Genomic DNA, 12,712 nt, shown 5'->3' with positions numbered 1-12,712 from the left:
AGATTTAAAGTGATGGCTCCAAAATGCACGTATCACTCTCCTAAAAGCTGAGGGCTCTCTCCCTTGAGGAGTTACCTCGGGCAGTGCCCCAACCCGAGGGGGAGTCCCCGACTGCAGACCCGCTGCTCCGAGGAGGACAGATTCCAACGTGTCCTCCGGTGGGACCCCATTTATACCCCTGTCGAATCTGACCTGTGGTCATTTAATTCTATTGGCTAGGAGGGTCACCTCAGTGTACCTGGTGCATCTCATTTGGCCAGTTCAAATTTCAACCTGCAGCCTCCAGGGTCTCCTTCCCCTTCTCCCTGCCTGGGGAAGTTTCGTTTCCTGCCGGCTGGATGGGGGGGCGCGGGGGGCAGTGTACTGCCACAGGTGTGAATGCACTCCTGCTGTAACACTGCAAACTCTCTTCTAGTGTCAGTGCAAAACCACTGTTAAGTTCCTCACAAGTGACCTTCTCCAAGACAGAGGTTTTCTCTGTGTCATCCTGAATCTGAGACACAAACCTTTCCCCATTCAGTTTGTTAGCTTTTGAATTAGTTTAAAAAACGAAGGAAAAGAAGCTGGCTTGGGTTTGTGTGGCGGGGGTTTTGGTAGCAGGGGAGGGGGCCGCAGGACCGGCTCCTGTGCGAAGCTGTTGGAAGCTTCCCCCGCTCCAAGCCGGACCCGCCTCTGGCCCAGACCAAGCCCCTCACTGATGGTGGTAGTGCTTCTGGGAGAACGGACTTAAGAAGGGGAACCGGTACTGAATAGGGGATTGGAATGGGAGAGGAACCCCTCTGCGGGTACCGAGGTCAGGGAGGAAGGAGGGGAGGAGGAGCGGGGGAGGAGGGGATGCCCCCGCAGCCCGCGGTGAGGTGGCAGGCTGTCCCCCCCCAGCCCATGGAGGGGAGCTGGGAGCGGAGGCCCCCCAAGATGGCCGCCACTCCATGGGGAAGCCCGCGCTGGAGCAGGCTGGGACTGAAGGACTGCAGCCTGTGGGAGACCCCCTGTGGCGGAGCAGGGCCCGAGTGCGGAGTCCTCCTCCCCTGAGGAGGAAGGAGCGGCAGAGACAAGGGGTGAGGAACCGACCCCAGCCCCCATTGCCGGGGGGAGGAGGGAGAGAGAACCGGGAGGGGGGTTGAGCCGGGCAGGAGGGGGGGATGGCGGGAAGGGGTTCTGAGGTTGGTTTTACTTCTCATTATCCTACTCTGTTTTGATTGGCAGTATATTATATTGATAGTGCTTTTTCCCCTGCTTGAGTCTGTCTTTTGCCCATGACCATAATTGCTGAGTGATCCCTCCCAGTCCTTGTCTTGACCCACGAGCTTTTCTTTATATTTTCTCCTCCTCATCCCACTGGGGCCAGAGGGGAAGAGTGAGCAAGTGGCTTCGTGGCACTTTGTTGCCGGCTGGGCTGAAACCACGACAGAAGCCAACAAAAAATCCTCATGACCTACCCTTGCTGCTTAAATTCAGGCATGCAATTAATATAGTGTCTGTTTCCTGAAAAAAGACTGTATAATAAACTAGCACTTAATGCAATCTACCTGGGTAAATAGATTTACTTTGTAAGCTATCAGGCTGAAGATTATCTGGTTTTAATAGTCATTTTACAATCTATTAAAATACAGAGACAGCCCCAAATGATTGAAAGAATATTAAGTTCACACTATAAGTAAATGTGGAGAATGTTCCTTATTAGATTCTTTATGAGGTTTTAATTTTGTAGAATTGCATACCAGCATATCAGCCATATTTTTTTTGTAAAGAATAGTTGTTTCCATCCCACATCCTTCAATGATGAATTGCCTAGAGAAAAACATATGCACAGATTTCTTGGGATCAAGAAACTCTTAATGATGCGTCTGAAATTATTTGTTGGTTTAGATAATTATTATTGTTTTGGATCAGGTCTAAATAGCCAATGAACAATTTGCAAATATAGTCCCTTCCTTTCAGGCCTTGCTTACAGATGTCAAAGCGCTCTTGCATGATACCTAAGGTTACCCTGCCTCCTCCTCTGACTGTTCATTGTGCTGGTGTGTAGTAACAGACGCTTGGTTTCTCCATAGGCTTACCATCAATGCTGAGTGCCAGCTGCAGCTGCACAATTTCCCAATGGATGAACATTCATGTCCTCTGATATTCTCTAGCTGTAAGTACTGCTTTAATGCCTTATTGTTGTATAGACCTAGTATGCAGAGGTACGAGTTTAATTCTGATATCTGTCAGGTTGTTCAACACATATAGGAAGTTTAGGTTTGCTTAAATATTGAGGGAACTTTTGCTTTCCTCTCTAGCAGTCCTGGTCGATGGACTTATGCCATGAAGTCTTCCGCGAATTTACTCTGTTTTTTGCCAGAACCAGCCTTTTTAGTTGAAACTATAGTCACACTATCAGCAGAAGCAGATATTCATACCAGTCTGTGCTATGTTAATCTATACAATCACGTGACATGGAAATGAGAATAGAAATTACAGTTTTCTTTAGGAGGTGCACAGCTTGGGGACATGCCCAGCAATCTCTGAACATCTGAGTTTATAGCAAGTAGCATGGTAATGCCTCTCTGTTCCATAATAAAAGTAAATGGTGTAACTACTGTAAATGTAATTTTCCTTTTATTGCTCAGCTTGTCCAGTAGTCCCAATGTTGTATTGTATGTAGTGGTGTTGGTATATTTAAAACCTACCTAATAGGCAAAGCAAATACATTGGTGAAACAGATGGAAAACAAAAGTCAGGTGAGTTAATCTTGAGGTCCAACATTACTGTAATGAAAAGTTATCTTCATGCTGATTCATCTGAAAAAGCTTGAGAGCTCTCTGCTTATGGGTACACCTGCACAGTTTTGTAATCCAAAGTCACACAATGCAAATATTTTACAAACATTTTAAAACAGTCTCCACTAAAGATTTTTCTTTTGATAAACTCCAAGACCCGGGATCTGTGTTCCCCAAAAGCAAATGGGAAATGTATTGTTTTGTCTTTCTATTTAGAAAATAGCTTTTTCTCCATCAGCTCTTAAAAAGTGATAGAAGAATAACACTATTTAATGTCTTCATAATAGGTATGCTGTTGTAAAAGTAGTGTATTGATTTCCATTTGTGAATAGTATACAAGCAGTGATCCTCAATCAGAAACTAGATTTGAATTTCAGCTGATCCAGGGTGCATTCTTCTTTTTCCCCAGGAAAATGTTTTAAAATTCTGCCAGTGTAAACATCTCCTTTTCCCCCAAAACATTATTACTACATTGCCATTTTTTATGATCTATGTATATAAGTGAGCCTGGGCAAAAATACACAGTGGTGTGTTTAATTCAGATGTGTGGAATATATGCATACTCAACTGAACAAGAGGCAGATAGCTCCCGAATGAGCTTTCCTACTAATGAACACTTGTCACTGAACTATATGTACCTCAGCTATCTTTAGTTACTGCATAAAGCTACTCTTACCTCGTGGCAACCTGCCGTTGATTTGCTGAGGTACCTGGAAAGGAGTGTGTGATCTTAAAAATTAATTCCCAGTCCAGAGATGCTAATTAAACCTACCACATAAATTTGATAGGTCCTGCGCTAGCAATAACCAAAGAAGGTGAACTCTAATAAACAGGGAAGTCGCTTCAAACCTTGCATTCCCTAAGTGCTAGGCAGTTGCTGAGTGCAAGTAAGTTATGCTCTGTGTTTTTTGTTTAAAGAGAGAGGATATCAGCAGGAACTTCAGAAGGCTCCACTCTATGGCAAAGTTTCAAATACATCTTGATTTACAGAGGTTCCTCCTAATTTAGATCTATTAGCTCAGAGCCCTTCTGCCCTTGAAAACACATGTATTACCATTGTACATGTACTAGCATCTATGGAGATGGAGATTACATGGGATCAAGCAGAAGCTGAATGTGTCACAGTTTCTATGTGCGTTCTTTGTAGTTTCTTGCCAGATGGAAAAACCAATGGAGGAATATTCAAGTAATGTTTTATAGTTTTGTCAACCTTTTTGGTCATATTGATAACAAGGGTTTATTTCTTTAGGTTCATACTGAATTGTGTTCTTTTCCTTTAACACTTTTAGCACTACTATTATCATAATAGTAGGACGTCTCCTGTGTGATTTGTTTGTTTCATAACTTGGTTGTATTTTCAGTGTTGCGTACATTCATAGCAGTCCCAAGATACATGCCACTCAGTGGGACTTATGAAGTGAATGACTGAGTGAATGCCTGAATGATTTATTGCTGCCTGTTATGACAAGTTTCTGAGGGGACAAGCTGATTACGGATTCCAAGATGTATGTCTTTGAATAAAATAAAAATGGTTGTAGAATTCAGAGCACAGCTCCATTTCCCCCTGCATCCCTTTCATTTGTTCCCCAGCACACAGACAAATTTTTGCAGTTTCCACTGTAGGCAAGCACAAAAAAGCACAAGTTTTGGAGAATATTCCCTGCATCTCTATACACACATGAACAAGGTTAATATTTTAAATTTCTTACTTTTTACATAAATTTCCCCTGATGCATCAGAAATGTGAAACTAATCTCAAATTGTTTCTGCAGTATTTTCCTCTAGTGTGAAACTAATTCACACCCTAACCCGGTTGTTGCTTTGGGGACAGTTGATGCTCCTTTGGTGGGAGTACTCAGCTCTACTTGGTCTGGTTGCCAGAATGAATAAGGAGAAAAGAGCAGCTTAGAAATGAGAGACCATCTCAGTAAGCTAACAGTGGTTAGTAAAACCTTCCTACACCTTCCTGTGGAAAATCTTGTTCAAGAACAGTTCCTGAAGCTCTCTAGTCTCTTTTATAGGAATTAGAAAGTATTGAAATAATTTGAAAGCTCTTTACTCTCTGTGCAAGTTTTGTATGTGCTTCAGGTGACGTGATGAGATGAATCATCTGGCATATTAGGGCATGTGGTAGGCGTGTGTCTTGTTGCTGTCCTTGCATAGATGTGTGCTTAGCACACTCCTTCTGTGGAAAGTTGAGCCCAATGGCATAATGCAGGGTTGCTGTGCAACGTGACAGCTCTTTCCCAGTCTATGTACCACATTGGTTTGATCAACCACATGTGGCAAGCAGGATTCCTTAATACAGAGATGCTACAACATTCGCATCAATGCCAGTGCATGGTATGAATGTGTGTTTCCCCGTGAATGTGAAGAAAGAATCAATGCTGTGACTTGATCCCACTGTATCAATCTTTGATAGATTTTGCTCTATATGATCACATTGTCTTCATATGGTTTTGAAGTACTATATACTACTGCATAAAAATATTGTGTTAGTGTGGTTCTTCATGTAGGTTAATTTATCGTCCTGAGCCAAGGGAGGCTCCTGAGAGGAGGTATTCTGTCCGAAGGACAATGTCAGCACAAGAATATACAAATAAGACACAGACAGCAAAATGCAGGCTGGAAATAAGAAGTAAAGCAAAATTAATCATGGAACTCCCACCATAGGATACTGTGGGTGCTAAAATTTTATAAGGATTCAAAAGTGTTTGGACAAATCATTTAAAGAAAAATGCATTGGGAGCTTTTAAGCATAATAAGATCACTCTGTACTAATGGTCACCATTTTTTTTTATTCTGAGGGAGTAAGAGCATTTCAGATTAAACAGTAGGCAAAAGTGGCTGTATGGCTAAGCTACTTGCAGGAACTATTTTCTGTTACAGTCATCACATGACTGGTCTCCAGCTGGCCTACATGGTTTTGGTTTTCCTTTGTCAGCCACTGCTGGAACTGTTGAATATTCTGGATTTTCTGAATTTGGGAGGACTAGGCACACTGCAGAATAACGTAAGCATGTTTGCACCCACACCTGCACAACAGTTAATTGTTTGAGGTGTTCATTTTTTTCAGCCCAGAACAGACCTTCACCTCCTCTCCCCATCCACATGCTCAAGATTAACTTAAATTCATGACACTCCTTCAGGTGACAGCATACGACAGCCATACCAAAATGAAGGTGACAAACCCATTACACCCAGTTGAAACAATCAGGTCAACTAACTTTTTAATTATGTACAAGGAGCTTTATGGTGGGAAACTGTGCTAGCTGCATATCTGAGGTCTGAAACAATCTGTAAGGCCGTGCTTCAGGCTTTATCAGATGCTGTAATATTGAGCTGCAGTGCAAAATGCCAGAATAACAATAATAAGACTGAATTGATTAATGGGTTTTCATTGCTTTATTTTTCTTGCTGCTGTTCTGATCAAACTGCAGACACTGTTGTTCATTTTAAAAAGCACCTTAGATTTAGGCAATAGAAATGATAACATTTTTTGTAGCCAATTACTTATCTTTTCCCTAGTGAGAAAGTCTACAGTGTCCTGAGTTGCCCCATACTGGAGGATTGCTGCAAGGCAGGAAAAGGTGGGCATGCCTGGAATGCTATTCCTACTGCAAACACTAAAATATACACACAAAAGTTCACAAACAATTCAAGTGTTTTCAGTTCAGTGGAAAATAGGGGAAAGCAAAATTTCCAGCTCTTGATGGTCCAGTTTGCTCAGTCGGGTCTTAAAACATGTACTTTTAGCCTTGTAAAAGTTCAAGTTCTTTTTTTGTTTTTTTAAGTGATGTATAAAAGCATGCAAAGTATTGCAGAAAAAAGTAAGGCAATGTGAAATGCATTTTAAAGAAATTCATCCAAATCTAACATAGTGTTTGAAAGAAACAGATCCTGTCTTTCTAAATATAAACTCAGTTCAATCAAATGTTACCCCTTTGAACATGAAACCTCTTATGGATATGCAATCAGTACTTTGAGCCTATCATTAATTTTCTAACAGAACTAGCTGTCATCGCCAATTTTAATATGTTTCTCCTAGCCTGGAAATGTAAATGCTGGTTTTGTGGAATGAGCTGTGCTTTGTTTCAACTCATGTATCATGAGCAGAATCATTAATAAAGCCTGAGGGCAGAATTTTACTCCTGATGAAGAACAGGCCAGAAGGAACACAGCTTAATGTTCATATATCTCAAGAGGAGTTTCATTAAAGATGCTGGGAAGGCATTGCAATGTGCAGAAAAAGCTTTAATCCACACCTAAACTTCCCATCCATGCTCTCTGTAATGGGCTGAACCAGATCATGGGGCATCAATGGAATTCTTGATCCAGGTTTTGTGATGAGCATATTTTATCTATTGTAGCTTTTTCCTCTTCCAGGAAGGTAGAAATTAAGGTACCAGGATGCATCCATCCTTCTCTTCAGAAGGCTGTCTTTTTCAGATAATAGTCAATATAGAGAGGTCTTATAGAGAGGAAAAAAGAAATGGAAAATTTGGCCTTTGAAAGTTTCTTCCCAAACCCTGTATTTAGCATATGACTTGTGTCATATATGACAATTCATGAATACAATACCTGAAGCATATCTGTGATAAATTCCTCCTCTAACTCATCCGCTAATCCCTCTTACACACAGACATTTCCATAGCTTCTTATTTCTGTTGCCCTTTTTTAGACTTTACTGTTTTCATTACATATTTTTTCAAATACCTTGGTTCGTGTGCAAGGCAGTATTCAAAGACAAGTTGACCCTTCCAGAGATTTATGGAGTGCATGATTCTGTAGGGATCTTCTTTGCTTTTGTTAACCTGTAAGCATTAATGTTTCTAAGCATCTTTTTCCTGAGGTACCCACAATGACACCTGGATATAGTGAATTTGAAAGATGTTGTAGTCCTATGTGAGTAATTTAATTTCTTCATTCAACAGCCATTTTTAATTTCTTCATTCCAACAGCCATTCTGAGTGTAATCTGCTACTGCATTGCTTAGTTGTTAACTCTCCTTAGGTTTCCCTAAAATTCCCTGCAGGTGTTTCTTTTTTATCTAACATAAATAATGTATTGTTTCTTAGAGAGTCAAATATTTATCCAATTGTTTGACTACTTACTACTGGGTAATTCACTACTACTTTTCAGTGTGTGACTCGATACATTTCTCAATATGTAAGAGACACTGCATTAAGTATCTTTTAGATTTTTATGACTCGCTATTTTATAGACAAAACAGGACTCATAAAAATTTTACAAGTTAGTTTGCATTGGAAGTTCAGCTAATTTTTATCTAATTGATCCAATAGGATGTGCTATAGATCTATGAAATTGGTCAAATTCATCCATGGTATAAGTACATACAGTGTACATAAGTACACTGTAAAGTTACACTTTCTAAATCTAATTTATGGTAGATTCATGCCAAACTAGTGCATATTGTAAGTATTAGTGTGGCACTACTGTTTCCATTAGTTTTCTGTCTCATTGCTCAAGGTGTATCAGAGACACCTTTCTAAACACTTATAGTTATATGATTCAATGCTGGTTTCAAATTTATACAATATTTTGTGATATAAGAGTAATAGACTTAAAACAATCTGATATTAGATCTAACAGGCACCAATACATAAATGACCTCTGTTTCGTAGAAAAAGCAGCGAAACTTCCCTGAGGTTGAGGGTCGCGTGTTGCCTCCCTGATGATCAGGGATTGTTGATGGCAGTGGTTAATTCATGTATTATCCCTTGCTCTTCTGTTCCTCACAAAGTGCTAAGGTTCTGGCCTAGTAGCAGACCAAATGTCTCTCTCCTTTTATAGTGACTCTTGAGATTTTTCTCCACGAGATTGAAGGCTCCTCTGGAGAAGCAGCAGCTGCCGTTACTTCCAGCAAAATTGAGACCCTAGAGTAAAACTACAGCAAGTACTAATTAGTGAAGCCTAAAATGCTTAACTCATGATATCTTGGGTCCAGAAAACTCTACCTGAGACAATCTGGATTGATGATAGGCTATTCCAGGAACTTGGCATCTACCCCAGTTTTGCAGTGGTCTTCCATGGATCCTTGGTGTCTCCATTTACCCTGCATGGTTGCCTGAGGAAGATGGGGGATCTGTGTCACTGCACAAACTCTCTAGGCAATCTGCTGCAGAACCCAAAAAATGCTCTTATTCCAGGATCTGAAGATTAGGATAGGCAACTGTATTTCAGGGACAGGACCCCCCAGCTCTGACTTACGTTTAAACAAGGAGACTGGAAGTCCCAGAAATCCCAAGTGCAGTCTAGCTTCTCAAAGCAACCAGTCTTATTTTTCTAAATTTTCTCTTAGTAAGATCAAAAAAAAAAAAAAATCAGTACCAAAAACAATTTTAGAAAAGACAAAACCTGCCTGTGAGCCATTTGTTTTTGGCAAGAATATATGTGACTGACTAAGTTATGCTTATGGTGTCAGGAATAAATAAGAGAAAATGCTGAAGCAAGGCAGGTGGCTGGTTGCATGTCTGACAGCTGAATGCATCAGCAAAAGGCCCTGGAGTCTCTGCCATGTGACAATCATTGTTAGTTCCCGTGATTTCATCACAGATCTCATGATATTCAGTGTTTACTTGAAGCCAAAACCCCTTTAAGCATGTTGTGCCAATGCAAGCTTTTCTTTTTTTTTTGACAAACATTTGACAGTGTGACACAAATGCACCACAGGCAGGAAGAAAATAGCTTTCTCACTGTAATGTAATGTAACACCTATTATACACTACATACTTATGTTATTGTTAATTGCTTATTTAGGCATGTGATAACTGGCTTGCAAATTAATCTGATCTTTATGGAGAGGCTGGTCCATAACTTGTAAACCCCTGGCAGCCCTGCATTTATAACTTCTGACTTACAGAGCTCATATTTGTGAAATACAGAGCATCAGCAGACAGTCACACTCCTTTGCATCATATCTTTTAACAGGAGAAGGAATGACTAGTTTTGGCACTCTGTAACAATTGCATCACAGGACAATGTAGCCATGTTGTATCAGCCAGCTTGTAGCCATCAATGACTGGAATTCGGCTATCCATGGCTACAAGCTGGTCAGAAGGGACAGGCGAGGAAGGAGGGGTGGAGGAGTTGCCCTCTACATCAAGAAATGGTTTGAGTGTGAAGAGCTGTCTCTGAAGAATAGCCATGAGCAGGTAAGAATTAGAGACCAAGGCAACAAAGGGAATCTTGTAGTTGGTGTCTGCTACAGGCCACCCAATCAAAGGGAGCCTATTGACAAAGCCTTTTAACTCCAGCTGCAGAAGGCATCACGCTCACAGGCTCTCATCCTGCAGGGGGACTTCAGCCACCCTGACATCTGCTGGAAAAGTAGCACGGTGAGCTGTAGGCAATCCAGGAGACTCCTGGAGTGCGTTGAGGATAACTTATTAAGCCAGGTAATAGACAGCCCTACCAGAGGGGATGTGATACTGGACCTGATGGTCGCCAACACAAGTGAGCTAATCGGTGATGTCAAGATTGGAAACAGCCTGGGCTGCAGTGATCACGCACTGGTGGAGTTCACAGTCCTGAGGGATATGGGTCAGGTCAAGAGTAAAGTCAGGACCCTGAATTTTAGGAAAGCAGACTTCCAGCTGTTCAAAGAGTTAGTCAATAGGACCCGTGGGAAACTGCCCTCAGGAACAAGGGAGCAGAAGAGAGCTGGCAGATCTTTAAGGAGGCTTTCCATAGAGCACAAGAGCTCTTGATCCCCAGGTGTAAGAAATCAGGCAAGGAAGGCAAGAGACCAGCATGGCTGAGTCAAGATCTGCTGGTCAAACTAAAGGGCAAGAAGGAATTGCACAGGCAGTAGAAGCAGGGACAGGTACCCTGGGAAGAGTATAGGGACGCTGCCCGGTTGTGTAGGGATGGGGTCAGGAAGGCCAAGGCGTGGATAGAGCTGAACTTGGCAAGGGATGCAAAGAATAATAAGAAGGGCTTCTACAGGTATGTCAGCCAGAAAAGGAAGGTCAAAGTGTATCCCCTCGATGAGCAAGACTGGCAAACTGGTAACAATGGACAAGGAGAAGGCTGAGGTACTCAACAAATTTTTTGCCCCAGTCTTCTCTGGCAACCTCTCTTCCCCCACCTCTTGTGTGGATGGACTGCAAGGCAGTGACTGGGGGAGCAAAGTCCCTCCCACTGTAAGAGAAGATCAGGTTCAAGACCACCTGAGGAACCTGAACATATTTAAGTCTGTGGGACCTGAGAAGATGCATCCCAGAGTCCTGAGGGAATTGGCTGAGGTAGTTGCCAAGCCACTCTCCATGATATTTGGAAAGTCATGGCAGTCAGGTGAAGTCCCTGGTGAGTGGAGAAAGGGAAACATAGCACCCGTTTTTAAAAAGGGTAGAAAGGAGGACCCTGGGAACTACCAACCAGTCAGCCTCACCTCTGTGACTGGGAAGATCATGGAACAGATCCTCCTGGAAGCTATGCTAAGGCACATGGAGGATGGGGAGAGGATTCGAGACTGCCAGCACGGCTTCACCAAGGGCAAGTCCTGCCTGACCAACCTAGTGGCCTTCTATGATGGAGTGACTACATCAGTGGAAGAGGGAAGAGCTATGAATGTCATCCACCTGGACTTCTGTAAGGCCTTTGACATGGTCCCCCCTAACTTCCTTCTCTCTAAATTGGAGAGGTATGGATTTGATGGGTGGACTGTTTGGTGGATGAGGAATTGATTGGATGGTCGCATCCAGAGGGTAGTGGTCAATGGGTCAATGTCCAGATGGAAATCAGTGACAAGTGGTTGTTGTGGTATAACCCCAGCCAGCAACTAAGCACCACACAACCGCTCACTCACTCCCCCCACCCAGTGGGATGGGGGAGAAAATTGGGAAAAGAAGTAAAACTTGTGGGTTGAGATAAGAATGGTTTAATAGCACAGAAAAGAAGAAAATAATAATGATAACACTAATAAAATGACAACAGCAATAATGAAAGGATTGAAATGTACAAATGACACGCAGTGCAATTGCTCACCACCTGCCGATCGACACCCAGCTAGTCCCCGAGCGGTGATCCCCCACCCCCACTCCCCCCATATTATATACTAGATGTGACGTCACATGGTATGGAATACCCTGTTGGCCGCTTTGGGTCAGCTGCCCTGGCTGTGTCCTGTGCCAACTTCTTGTGCCCCTCCAGCTTTCTCGCTGGCTGGGCACGAGAAGCTGAAAAATCCTTGACTTTAGACTAAACACTAATTAGCAACAAGTGAAAACATCAGCGTTATCAACATTCTTCGCATACTGAACTCAAAACATGTAGGGTTCGGCGTTCGGAAGATCTCGCGATGTCACGGAAAGTTAGAGGGTTAGTCGCAGCCTTATGATGTGTCTGTAATCCCGCCTACCCTTGTTAGTATAAAAGGAATTGACTGCGCAATAAAAGGCGGAAGTTGGCGCTCACACTGTGTGTGTTATCTGTCTCTTTCCCTGGTCTGGGGTTGACCAGTGATCTAATCGCGGCACCTTGATATGTGGCGAACGCTACAAAACATAGCACCGTACCAGCTACTAGGAAGACAATTAACTCTATCCCAGCTGAAACCAGGACAGTGGTGTCCCTCAGGGGTCCGTACTGGGACCAGTACTGTTTAATATCTTCATCAATGACATAGACAGTGGGGTTGAGTACACCCTCAGCAAGTTTGCAGATGACATCAAGCTGAGTGGTGTGTTTGACACACCTGAGGGATGGGATGCCATCCAGAGGGACCTGGACAAGCTCAATAAGTGGGCCCATGTGAACCTCATGAGGTTCAACAAGGCCAAGTGCAAGGTCCTGCACCTGCATCAGGGCAATCCCTGGTATCAATATAGGCTGTCCCTCTGCTCTGCTCTGGTGAGACCCCCACCTGCAGTACTGCATCCAGCTCTGGAGTCCTCAGCATAGGTAAGACATGGACCTGTTGGAGTGGG

At 42.8% G+C, this 12,712-nt stretch overlaps 1 protein-coding gene across 2 annotated transcripts in view; it reads left to right on the top strand.

Annotated features, from left to right (window-relative positions):
• The window catches only part of GABRG3 (gamma-aminobutyric acid (GABA) A receptor, gamma 3), a 332,814-nt gene that overhangs the window by 177,255 nt on the left and 142,847 nt on the right, over positions 1-12,712 (top strand). For both annotated transcript variants that reach the window (XM_010580475.1, XM_010580474.1), the window contains exon 5: positions 2,055-2,137. In XM_010580475.1, the coding sequence (XP_010578777.1) occupies positions 2,055-2,137 (83 nt within the window). The remainder of the gene's footprint in view (positions 1-2,054; positions 2,138-12,712) is intronic.

Source organism: Haliaeetus leucocephalus, unplaced genomic scaffold (assembly GCF_000737465.1).
Source record: "Haliaeetus leucocephalus isolate CR32 unplaced genomic scaffold, Haliaeetus_leucocephalus-4.0 Scaffold712, whole genome shotgun sequence".
Classification (NCBI taxonomy): domain Eukaryota; kingdom Metazoa; phylum Chordata; class Aves; order Accipitriformes; family Accipitridae; genus Haliaeetus; species Haliaeetus leucocephalus.
Note: the sequence above shows the minus strand (reverse complement) of the source record. Positions and strands in the feature narration are given on the sequence as shown.